Source organism: Pholcus phalangioides, unplaced genomic scaffold (genome assembly GCF_987345545.1).
Source record: "Pholcus phalangioides strain wild (caught in Gottingen) unplaced genomic scaffold, Ppha-v1.0 ptg000002l_1, whole genome shotgun sequence".
Classification (NCBI taxonomy): domain Eukaryota; kingdom Metazoa; phylum Arthropoda; class Arachnida; order Araneae; family Pholcidae; genus Pholcus; species Pholcus phalangioides.
The window spans coordinates 11,493,616-11,506,884 of record NW_028301595.1 but is presented as its reverse complement, the minus strand read 5'-3'; the positions used below and the strand labels follow the sequence as shown (position 1 = coordinate 11,506,884).

At 36.3% G+C, this 13,269-nt stretch overlaps 1 protein-coding gene across 6 annotated transcripts in view; it reads left to right on the top strand.

Moving 5' to 3' along the window:
* LOC149089415 (dachshund homolog 1-like) overlaps window positions 1-13,269 on the top strand; it is a 205,868-nt gene that overhangs the window by 136,166 nt on the left and 56,433 nt on the right. For all 6 annotated transcript variants that reach the window (XM_089238352.1, XM_089238342.1, XM_089238339.1 and 3 more), the window contains 3 exons: window positions 4,252-4,337; window positions 4,490-4,678; window positions 5,904-6,158. In XM_089238352.1, the coding sequence (XP_089094478.1) occupies window positions 4,252-4,337; window positions 4,490-4,678; window positions 5,904-6,158 (530 nt within the window). The remainder of the gene's footprint in view (window positions 1-4,251; window positions 4,338-4,489; window positions 4,679-5,903; window positions 6,159-13,269) is intronic.

The following is a 13,269-nucleotide window of genomic DNA, read 5'->3' as shown; positions in this document are numbered from 1 at the left end:
CCTAAAATGCTTCCAAGACGAAAACGTACTTCTAGAACTTAATGAAGAGAGAAATTTCCTAGAACCAATGCCGAAAACTGAAATTCGATTCAAGAGAGAGAGAGAGATAGAAATTAATTTTCAGAACAATAATTTCGTATGAGGACGAAATTCTTCGAAATCCTCCTCCTCACAGAATTTAGGAAAATGGAAACAAACTTATTTAATCTCTTCCCATAAACATAACATACGCACATAGAGAGGGAGTCAAACTTGAAGCTTCCATCTTTACCATGGAGAAAGAGCGAGAGAGAGAGAAGGAGTCAGAGATGACTCTTTAAATATCTCAAATCACCACCTTAGATTCCTTTAAAACAGAAAGATAAACGATTTTGAACTGGGAATAAAAATTAAGCGGAGGATTGGATGAGAGAGAGAGAGGGAAAAATACAGAGGATGAATGGTGATGGGATGAGAGGATGAGAGAGGAAATGGAGTTACACAATCTTTTCCCAAAGACAAAGAGTCCCGGAATGTATATTGTAAGCGGAGAAAAATCGAAAACAAAGAATGGTTTCACATTTGCTTCTTCTAGCTTTCCCACACCATCTTATCTCGCTCCGTATAGGATTTTAACATTGAAGAAGGAGATGGATGGGAAACGAACCCCGCACCTTTTGAACTGACAATGATGGCTAAAAGTATGTGCAAATAGAGGAAAAGGAGGAGTTACCCCATCTCCTAAAAATGGAGTTGACGGAGGGGGGGGGGGAGAAGACTGACGCTTAAAATTACATTTAGCAGAGCCTCCTTTTCATTAATCACTCGGTTTTGTACGTTTTGTTGTCGTAGGTGAGGAAAATATGAACTGACTTTCCAGTGAGCAAAAGTTTCTGTGAGAGAACCGAGTCTTCAAATATTTTCTTGGAAGTAATCACAGAATATTCAATTCGCGGAACTGGATTTTTGAAAGGATCCAATAGGAAAATTTGAGGAAATTTCCGGATCGAATGTATCTCTTTTATTTTCGTCCCTCGTCACTGACGAATAATCGTTCCTTTTTGAAATTTTATAGTGTGTGTGAGGAATATTTTCCACAGGAATATTACCATTAAATTGATGCTGTATATTCAGAGTAGGGCTGTTTTATTCCTGTCAGCAAGAAATGTGACGACTATGACTGAGAATTCATCTCTAGAGCTTTAAATGACAAAAGTAACAGAAAATGACACGCACTCAGACTGTTAGGTACGCACGCACACTCGCGGCAGAACATATTCGGTAGTAAATTGTCCATGGTGACAGACCGGAGTTGTGCTCGGTTAAAAAAAAAAAAACCCCTGGGTCGATCGACGTAACTTGAAATTTTTTTTGGACTCACTCAAAAAATCAGTTCAATGAGTGGAAAGGGCCTCGCTCATGTATGAGAGGTTAGGGACCCTGAATAGGACAGGTGAGGTCACGAGATGAAAATATGGTTATGGACGAAAAATGGTTAAGAAACACTGGTAAATTGTACAAAGGAAGCGGCGAGAACTCGTGAATCATGATATCTAACACACGCACGGGATCATGGAGGATTACAGATGTGGCCAACTCAAATGTGATTCCTCACATGTGTTCTTCCGGTCTTCCTTAAAGTATCTCAGCCAATCACGAACTCAACTATCGCTCCTGGTGTTCAGACCGTGCAGATCTGGCGATCAGTCTGTGCCAGAATATCACATTGTTTGTTTCCGAAAGTGAAATATGAACCTTATTTAAAAGCTCGATTTTCTTTAATGTTTCAGGCTTACGACACGGAATGCACATACTCAATGCACTCTTTAAAATGGCATCTATTTGCAAGCGAGTGATTCTAAAGACACTTTTCACGTGCAAAACTAGTTTTATCTAAACTTTAAAAATATCCCCTCGTGTAAGTGTGATTACGATATCACGTCCTTCGTAAAAATATGGGATGGTTCTCGATTGTATTAAAATTAAGAGGAAATGATGGCGATTTGTGTTGACGGATACACTTTGTTATCTTTCATACTCGTATTGTCCTTGGTCATCAGTATGGTCAGCTCGTATAAACATCATAAACTATGGCGAATGATTATGAGGAAACTATAATTCTTCGATTTTTTTTTTCAGTATTTGCTACTATTAGTACCGATAATCAATTGTGTACGTATATGATAGGTAATGATTGGAGGTGATACTACATGATAATAAAACTTAGTTTATGTTATTCTAATCACATCCTATAGCGGAAATACTTTAAAATAGTTTTCAAACAATTTCATTATGAGACATATATCACTTGTGCGTATTTATCCATAATATGACATGAATGTCGCTCTAGCGAAGGAAAATCTCTATCTCCTCTGTAGCTTAGTGATCAGAGCACTCGTCCGGCAATCGAGGGACCCGGGTTCGACTCCCGGTAGAGGCAGAGATGAGTTTTTTCCTTCCTTGAAAAATGAACATCTAAAATAATAAATATCTTCACAACATCCAGTCTTCCGTATATCTTGTATCCATAATATGTTGTATCAGCGTTTCTCAACACATCGTATGGGCAATACGCAGACGCGGTAATTTAATTCTAATTGCATGCAAAATTATTTAATTGTTTCAACTTATACACAAATTTGCCAAATCTTGCTGAAATCCTTGAAAGATATGGGGATAAATGAAGAATTGTAGTAAAAAACCGCTAACTTCAAAGTGCGAATCAGCCGATTTTCCCGCAGAGAGCATTCAGAGCTTTCACATAGTTCATGATGACAATTAAAGCGCGTTTACCATCTTCACCTCAGAATATGGAAGGTACGTGGCAGCAACAGCAAGGAAACGAAACGAGCACAACTCTGACCACATAAATACGTTAGGGCCGCGCATATAAAAATACACCCATACAATACGTTCCGGCATGTACCAATTCGTTAGAAATTCCTCAAAGGAATGTATGAAAGTAATGTGTATGGAGTGCATGTACGTTTAAGTAGCAGTCATTAAAAAAAATCGATTTAATGAAAAAAATCATTTATTGGCTAATTGGCCACATTTCATTGAGAAAAATACAGGAAATTTGAATCTTAAATACGGCAGTATACTGGACAAATTGTCGCGAAAACATTGTCATAAGTCAACAAAATCACCAATTATAGCTAAAATTTGCTGAAAAAAATTGCCGATTGACCGAACGGAAGGGCTGTTGAGGTCACAGTGAATTTTAATGCAGTTCACGGGAAAGGCCAATGAATATGACGAATATTTATACCCATAATTATCATAAGTTTATTTATAAAATGGCATAAGAATTCTTCATTCACGATTTACAGTAGAGATTGCAAATTCAAAAAACGGGACCACTGTGTGCAAAAAATGAGTTATTAGCCTATATCTCAAAGTCTACTACTATACATACACCCGAAACATCATTGAGCTGTTATTGTTGCTGCCACCTATCGAAAAAGAGCAGAACTGCCTGTCATAACTATTCGAATGAACCGTTGGTTTCAAACCGGTTCGCAGCATAGAAATGATCAATACGTAGTATAATACTATATAGTCTTCATTTTTTATCCACCGGTTGCTGTGCTCTTATGTGGAAGTCACAAATTAGTCTTTAATTAAATAAGGGCAAAAGCTGTTCCTTGTAGGCAACGGTCGCTTGAAACCATGCCGGTTGAGCGGCTGCTCGAGGGGTGGCTGGACTTTGAGGGGCTGGGCGACGGTTGAATGTATTTTGTGTGTTGTACACGTAGTATATAGTCGCTTTCGTGGACCGGGGATTTGGGGGGGACGACACACACTCATACTTCCGGCACAACTCAATCGGTAGTAAATTGCCTATGGCGATAGACCGGAGTTGTGCTCGGTTTGAATGAATGAATGTGCTCTTATGTTTGTCGCAAAATCACATTCAGTAAGCGTTGCTGAGTAAAACCTAAAAACAAATCAATCGTTAGTTTTGCGCATAAGATTTATGCATCTATGCAGCTTAAAAATGAACAATATATAATCATACAGCATATTATTTATTTGCACGCTGCACACCGGTTTAAAACAATTTCTAAATTTTCAGTTGAGAGAATAATAATAAATGGTTTTAGTTCTCCATTTCATAGGTTACACTATTTATACTGTAAGTTAGTAACCCGTCGAATTATTTCAGATATTTTACTGGTCTTTCAGTTTCCGAATGGGTTGAGAAACACTGACTGTAATCTGATGTAAATTAAATTTACGGCTTTTCATATGTATGTTCAATATTCACAGAGTCCGAGAAGACAGACTGGATGGATCCGACACCAAAGAGAGGCTGTTCTACGATGTCTCGCGGACAAAGGACGCCTACATAAACGGTAATACAGTCGTTGGATATTGACGGCCGTATTCAATGATTTGAATGAGTTCCGCCCATAAATGATATGGGATGTGAATAAATTCCGAGCGCTGCATCTAAAAAAACTGCATTGCAATTTATATTCATTTTTCTTTTATTGCCTTAACGCAGGAGCATCGACAAACAACGGCCACAGCCCAGTCTTAAATCTATCTCAGAACAGCAGCCGGGTGGTCGTCGGAAGTGGAACCAGTAACAACCTCAACCACCCGTCAGACCAACTGAGCGGCAGTGACGGTGCTTATAATGATAATGGAGACGATGATGATTATACTGACGATGACGATGACAGAGACCAAGGTATTTGTGGTCATTGAATGAAAACGTACAGAGTGTACCATAAATTCGTAAACAGTTTAAATTTCGTAGAAATTGAATTAATGGAAAAATTTTTGAATACGGTTCGCGAGAAAGTTATCCTCACACACAAAGGGGGGATTATTATTATTATTATTTATTGTTTTGGTACAGAAAAATTAGTTTAAATTCTTGTCGATAGAGAGCGCTACATGAAAGAAAATCACTGGAACTATACGAATCAGTGTCCTATAAAATGCGGGGGGTGTATGAATTTCCCTGTTACTGGCACTTACATAAGGTTATTGGTGTTTTACCTCAGCCACGAATCACCGGCTGAAGCTTCACGAACGTTTCGCACACAAAACAGATATAGAAGAAAAGTTTTGGTCTAATCAGTTTTTTCTGACTTTCGTGTTTTGCCCTCTATCGACAAAAATATGAACTAATTTTTAAACTGAAAGATATCCCACTTCGTGAGAATAACTCTTTCCAAAACCGCATTTAAATACAGTGAAACCTCGAAACAACGATACTCGATATAAAGATAAATTTTTCTACATCGGCATTTGCTATTGCCTATAGTCTGATGTTAAACTCCTTTTGACACAACAATATTCTTCATACGATAAATTTCTTCATAACGATATTTTTTGACGATATTTCAAAACCGCTTCAACGATATTATTTATAGTTCACTCAAAATCAACTTCGATATATTTTTAAATTCCTCATCAGTGTTTGTTCTTTCGTGTTCGTTTAATAATATCGGTATTGTGTACTATCCAGGCCTACCGTCCGAAATTAATAATGCCGTGAAGAGCTATTAGCGAAGCGCAGTTTACAAAAGTGTTGTGCGGTAAACAACTTTACAGTGTGGGACAATTAACCGAATTTTATTTATTAATTGATCAATTATAACTTTTTGTTGCGAATAAATGCAAAAAATACATTTTACGGCATATCAACAACGCCAATTTGGAAAGGATGCCAACAACAGCACAAATTTGATAATGATAATAATGCTACCCCTCCATAAAACGAAAACCTCTCTACAACGATGTTTTTTCTTGGTCCGCAGAGTATCGTTATATCAAGGTTCCGCTGTATACCAGTTCCTTTAATTTTTATGAATTTTTAAACTATCTACAATTTTATGGGACACCCTGTACATAATTTGCCTGATATAATAAATTGAATACAAGCTTATTTTTATTTTGTAAATCAGATTTCAGTGATCATCCGGATGTGACCAGTACGGCCAACGGAGGCAGCAGCACAGAAAGAATCGTACCTTCGGCATCTGGTCAGCAGATATTCCCATTCGTCGGTGGTCACTTGGCGCTGGACACGGGCGCTGTATCGCCAACCCACCAGGTGGCTATATCGTCCATCGAGACCCTTCTGCGGAACATACAGGGCCTGTTAAAAGTTGCCGCCGACAACGCCAGGCAACAGGAGAGACAGATTAACATTGAAAAAGGTAAAAAAAAAACCAGTTAATATAATAGTTTTTAGAAGAAGATAATCTCTCACATCTTTCATTATCATCATTAATAATTGAAATAATCATTGGACGGTGTTATATGTATACTTGAGTCGGACCATTATGATCTGTAAGTTTATTTCCATTAAAAGGAGCAGTATTTGTGCCCCCTTCTCCCAAGTCTGTAAATACTAGGTAAATTGTAATAATCGAAAAATTTGGCGTCTTCGATTGAATTTTCTTTTTGACGCGAATATACATGTGTTTTGCAAATCGGAACGATTTCTTGGCGTCACGGAAAGTGTCAAGAAAATGAATTGGACTTTGAATCCGAATAACTTTTACGCAGCAAATGTGTACACAATGTTCACTACCTCGTTGGAAAGATGAAATTCAAAGGGCCTAGTGATTGGTGTTTGATCTTGGTATGACGTCATCGATGGCCACAATAGTGTCGCAAACATGAATCGGCGCGACTTTTTAACATCATGTAAATTGGTCAGATTTTGAATCCAGATAACTTACATGCAACACATGAAAAAAAAAAATTCAATATCTCGTTGGAAAGATGAAGTTTCAAAGTTTTGACTGATAAGTGTTTCATATAAGTATGACGTCATCGAATGACACAGTAGTGTAACAAACATGAATTACGAAAACTGCCATGTCACTATGTTACACATCGAAAATTGGTATAGCTTGAGACCCCGGCCTGCTATCACTTTATGCAAGATCTCGTTCAATTCGTCTTAGCAAGTTCTACATGAACGTGGTGAAATAAACTCCAATAAAGGACATTTGAAAGGAAAAAGAAGACTGTCGGTAATCCGGCACATATCAGACCACGGGTACGCCGGATTACTGGAAGGTCTTCGAAAAAACAATGCGTTCAAATCATTTAAATCACTACACGCCAAATTTTTATTAACAAAAAGCCATATAAGGCCAAAAATGAACCAAACTTCATGTATGAACTTACAATATTGCATATTTTATAAATTTACTTAATGATATACTTAGTAACTGTATTATTCCACTGAAGTAAAAAAATGGGTTTACATGGGGGTATATTCTTTGGCAAGGTCAACTAACTTCGCGGCTTCCTCACGCCTTTTAATAATCTCATATTTTTTTGAACGAGAGTTAGTTCTACTGCAATGATTTTGCCACTGAATAAAGGAGACAGAATCTAATCGAAGCAAAGACTGAACTGTATAGACACGATGTGGGGGGGGGGGGGGGTTATACAAAACAGGGGTTCTTAACCTTTTTCAACCGCGATCCAAAATCAATAACCAGAGCAGCTTTGTGACCCCTGCAACTGCTTGTTTGTCGAAATAAAGTGAAACCAGTGATACAATAAGTACATTCATAACAGGGCCGTGAGCGGATTTGTACGACTTATATAGAAAGCTCCTGCGTATCAAGTTTGAGTCATGACCCATAGCTCAAGAACCCTGGCTTTAAGTGTAACTCAAATTCAGGTTGATGTCCCTAGCTCCAGAAACCCTGGTCGTTAGTGGATTTTTACTTCCCAGCTAGAAAGCCCCACGAATCAAGTTCTGGTCGCGACCCGCATCTTAAAAATCCCTGGCTGTAAGTGGATTTGTACGAAACCTCTCTGAAAAAAAAAGCCCCTGTGACCCAAGTTTGAGTCGTGACCATACATAGGTTAAGAACCCCTAGTATAGAATACTGTTTGGCATTGTTTTCTTCTTATGCACAGACGTGGTGGAATTTTCCATTTCTCCACATCCACAAGGATTAATTTCAACCGCCATAGATAAAATAAAATAATATAATAGGGGATATAGTCCCTGTATAGTCACACACTATTCATTCATCTTCAGTTATCTTCCTCTTTGTTTGTTATATTGCATGTCCGTATATTTGTGGCACATGTTTATATGCATGTTTCTCCTGTAAAAAAGTGGTCTGGTGAGAGAACAGGCAAGAAAACGCCGGATTAATGAAAGTTTACTGTACTGTCTGTAGAAATTGCAAAATTTTAATTTTTCTCAAAATAACAAATTTTTTTTTTCAAACAGTGGAAATGATTTAAGAGGATAGTGTGACTTACGGATATTCCAAAAAAGAAAAAAGTCGCTGATGCTTCTCTAATTAACCGTTTTCGTGGCATAGTAGAAAGCACTAAGCCTCTTATAAATTATCATATTTCTCATTTGAAAGCACGAAGGCCTATCTTCTTCGACAATGCCCCTTTTCGTAAAGGAAAACACGTATTACATGAAAATATATATCTTTTTTAAAAAAAGTAAAAAATTTGACAAAAACTCCTTCATTAAAAAATTAACTTTTATAAAATCTGGGTTTGTCAATGTTAAAAATTAAAATAAAAGAATAAAAAAGATGCAATATAATCTCGTTAACTCTGCTAAAAGAATTAATTAAGGTACACTAACATTCAAAACTCACAGCCATGTCTCAACACAGCCCACCCTCATTTTTTATAGAGGGCGCTTTACGTAACAAAAGCACAGAACTAGTGTAACTTTTTCTCTTTTTTGATATACAGTTTGCACAAATGAAAGATATGATTTTTTTTATATTTATATAAACTATTGATATGAAATTTATATTTTCAAAACTCACATAATATAATCTGCGATACATAAAAATAAAGAAAAACATTCAAAGTTCTTTTTCGACATCACTCAATAGATGGCAGTACTTCCATAGAACGCAGTGACTGAAATTGACCGTAAGTAATTTTTTTTTCAATTTCAAATTTACAAACGCACGCTGCACAGAAGTAGAGGAAATAACCCTTGCATATTCTAATACGAAAAACTCCCCCCCCCCCCCCCCCATTATCATAATTTTTGATTTCAGACACTGTTTTCATGGGTATAATTTTTCAGCGACCTCATTGGGCAATTTGCCTGTTATGGCCTTTGTGTTTTCATTTGCATTTGAAGTGCTGCAATCTATTAAAAAAAAGAACTTTGAATGTTTTCCTGGAATGAATTTTCATAATCGGGAAATGGGAACTTTTATTAAAAAAGTTGGAACAAAAAAATAACGGGAAAGTCCTGTATATAATACAACTGATAGGGCCACCCTCATATACAAGTTACTGGCCCGCCCGCCAGTGGTAGAAATATGGCATGAATGAAAAGGTTTTGCACCTCTTCAGCATTACAACATTTATTGGATTTTTAGCCAAAAGCCCTGTATAATTAGTATTGTATTCGCTTAAAGCACCCTCTTTCTATCAACAAAAATTTAAACTTATTTTCCCCGACGGAAGGAAAAAAAATCCTCGCCATTAAAATAATATTTCCGCAAACAGTATTCAAATACAAAGTCTTACAATTTTTAGCGGACTTGTGAAAACCATATATAAAGAACTCAAAAAATTTCAATAAAAAATATTAGAAAAATAATATTTTTGGCAAAAAATAATGAGAAATTACATCGATTTTTTTCTTGTCTTGAAATATTATTGGGACTAAAACTAATGTCAAAAAAACTCTTGAAATGTTTTGAATCTCTATTTTATCCGACAGATTTTTCTGATCTCCCATTTTCACTTTCAAGGAAAAAGAGCTAGAAAAAGGCAAACTTTCATAGATCTAGTTTTCAACAAGCAAACTTTTTTATCTTATAGAGGCTAAAGCTAAATTCCAACACTTCACCACCATCATCCAAAAAGTACATCAATACGAATAGCCTACCCAAAACTTGGTGAAAGTTTCACAAGAGTCCACACTTCCGATCCCTCTCGAGTCCATAATTTGACTTATGAGAGGTTCTGATTTGGCTTATCCTTTGCCTTTTCCACGTTTCCTATTGGCACCTTCTCTCGACCGAAAAAGAACAAAATTCTCATTAGAGTAATATTTGGGCACACCCCGTTCAAATATAGTCTTTTTATTTTCAACGTACCAACACCATATAGGATTAACTCATAATAAAAAATAATCAATAAAAATACAGGAAAAAAATTCTGAAAATAATGAAAATTTTTCGTGTTTTTTCCCACCTAAATTTTGTTCTTGTCTTGAAATATTATTGGGATTAAAACTGATGTCCAAAAAGTCTTGCATTTTTCTGAATCTATTTTATGGGATACGTTTTTCTGGTCTCCTATTTTCAATTTCAAGGAAAAGGAACTAAAAAAGACAAATAAATAAGACAAAACGGAGGTTTCGACAACTGGCTGCTGCGGAGATAAATCCGGGACACAAAATTCAACTGGTCTTGCGAGAAATCGAACCCACGTCGTCTCACTTGCCGGGTGAGTGCCCTTAAACCACTAGACTACGAAGCCAACGAATCCTCTTTCCTTAAAGCTAGGCATGGACATTCTAACTCAGGCCGAAGCTCACAGATCTTGCTGTCCATGTACGCCCCTTTCAGCGCACACGAGCTGTACGGAAAGAGCATTCGTTTGCTTTGTAGTCTAGTGGTCTAGGGCGCTTACCCGGCATGTGAGAGGATGTGAGTTCGATTTCCCGCAAGGCCAGTTGAATTTTCTCTCCTCGATTCGTCTTCGCATCAGCCAGCTTCGTAGACTCTGGCTTTGCCTTTTCCATTCTTCCACGTGGCATCTTCTCTAGACCGAAAAAAAGAATAAAATTCTCATTATACACTGTAATATTTTGACACACCGCATTCAAATACGTAAAGTCTTTTGATTTTCAACGCATCAACAACACCATATAGGATTAACTCGTAATAATAATAAAAAAAAAATTCATGGAATACACCAGGAAAAAAAATTGCTGAAAATAATGAAAAATTATCGGTTTTCTTTCTTTCCAACTAATTTTTGTTTTTATCTTGAAATATTATTGGGATTAAAACTAATGTCCAAAAAGTCTTGCTTTTTTTTGAATGTCTATTTTATGTGATACGTTTTCCTGATCTTCTATTTTCACTTTCAAGGAAAAGGAACTAAAAAAAGGCAAACTTTCAAAGACCTAGTCTTTAACAAGCAAACTTTTATATCTTCTAGAAGCTGAAGCTAAATTCCACCACCACCATCCTCAAAGCACATCAATACGAATACCTCTATCCAACACAGAGAGAGAGAGAAAGAGTCGCAAGAGTCCATACTTCCGATCCCTCTCGAGTCCATAATTCGACTTATGAGAGACTCTGATTGGCTTATCCTTTTGCTTTTTCACTTTTCCAAGTGGCATCTTCTCTCTCCTTTTCCCAAGGAAAAAAATTTATTTTCCTTGGAAAAAATCGTATAAGTTCAAAATATATAAATATAAAAAAAAAATAGGAAAGTTGTTGTTTTTTTTTTAGCTGGAGTTTTTTGATGCCGGGTCTCATTAAAACCGTGAGTACACAAAATGAAAACCCATGCGAAAAGCCTTTTCATCAGCGGACGCGTGGGATCGGAACCGTCTTGGGACTCGTAAACCTCGCACGAGCACTCGTTTTACGACCTGGTCGTAAAAAAAAAAAAAAAAAATTGACGCTCGTGACGGACTCGTGAGGAGAGGAGAGAGATTCTCACTTCTCTAAATCTCTCTCTGCATCTTGGATCCAGAGAGATGGCGATGAGCCTGAAATTGGCGACTTATCCGAAAAAGATTCGACTTTTTGGTTTGGGTTTCGTGATGAAGGAATAGATGTGTGGAAATATACAATCCTTGGTATCTGGATCACTGTATTGACTTTATAAAAGCTGTCCCCAGAAAGTGTTCCGTTGCATTTTAATATACCAACAGATATTTTGGGAATAATATTTCTTTGAAAGCTATGGAATTAGAATTGTTTAGGATCATAACTGGTGATTCGAGGCATTTCAGGGTTCTGTAGATGAGGAAATTGATATACCGTATTGAAGATAATTGCTTTTCTAGTGGTATTAGAAATCAATTTGTCTTCAATATAAAAGTTGACCCAGGCATAAAATGTTTTTGAATTTCAAGTCTACATATAAGTATATCGGATCTAGTGTACATCTAATGCAGTGACTCTCAATTTTTCTGAATCCGAGAATTACAAATATGTCTAGAACGTTTCAATGTATCGTATGTGGATAAACAATTTTAACTGAGCATGCTCCAATATTGCCAATATATTAACGAAGTTGCATTGGAAGCCAACTGGGTACTAGTTGCCATATATTGGTCCACCTCTTCTGGCAAGTGATCTAATATCGGAAAAAATGTTACAAAATTCTGTATAGACTGATTAGTTTCTCTGGATTGGTCCAAATATGTTGACTCTCAGGATTAACGGTTTTGAATGACTTTAAACCATTTAAGAAGCATTGACGAGATAACTCGCCTTCTTAAAAGCTTCCTATTTTAGAATTGAAAGCCCAGACATTTTGTAAAGTTGATTTCTCAATGTAATTTTTTTTTCTACAACCCCTAGCGCCCTAATTCTGCTCCTGCTGAGAATCGGAAGAAAACCTACTTCATTTAAGAAGATATGACTTTTTTTAGATGGGTTTAGTGATTTTTCTGGCCACTTGAAAAAGGTTAATGATGCTTTTTTTTTCAAGTTAAGACACGAGGTATACATATGTGTACTTAGCTCCAATGGTTCTAGTAATATATCGACATAAACAAATTAATTAATTATTTTCGAAAAATGAAGATTTTTTAGGGAATTTTGACGTACAAATCCATCAAAAACATTTCTTTAATAGCCAGTTTTGGTTCAGGGGTGAAGAGGTTAATTTGTTGTCAAATTAACCACAACTGAGTTTTTGAGTTTGAATTGATAAAATTTGTTTAAAATATTTGGTAGTATTTAATTGAATTCAATTGAAATGGAAACTTTGAAATTTTACATGAAAAAGTTATGTGTCTTTAAGATATCAACATCACATAGCCCGACGGTGCGTCACAGCCGTCGTAGGGTACATTTACTTCCTATGTCTGTTTATTTTAAACCAGACTCACACCTGGCAGTTCACTATAAAAACAAGAGAATTTTTACATCCCGTGTAAAATTTTTATTGTAATTTTTAATCGATGAAAAAACAAATTTGTTCTCAAAAACTGTGCATGAGACACACTGACCATATCACAAAATAGAATTTAAGATGTCTCCTACCTTTTAACATGGCAAAAAACTTAATCTAGTAGAAATATCATTCAAAATATTATTTAAT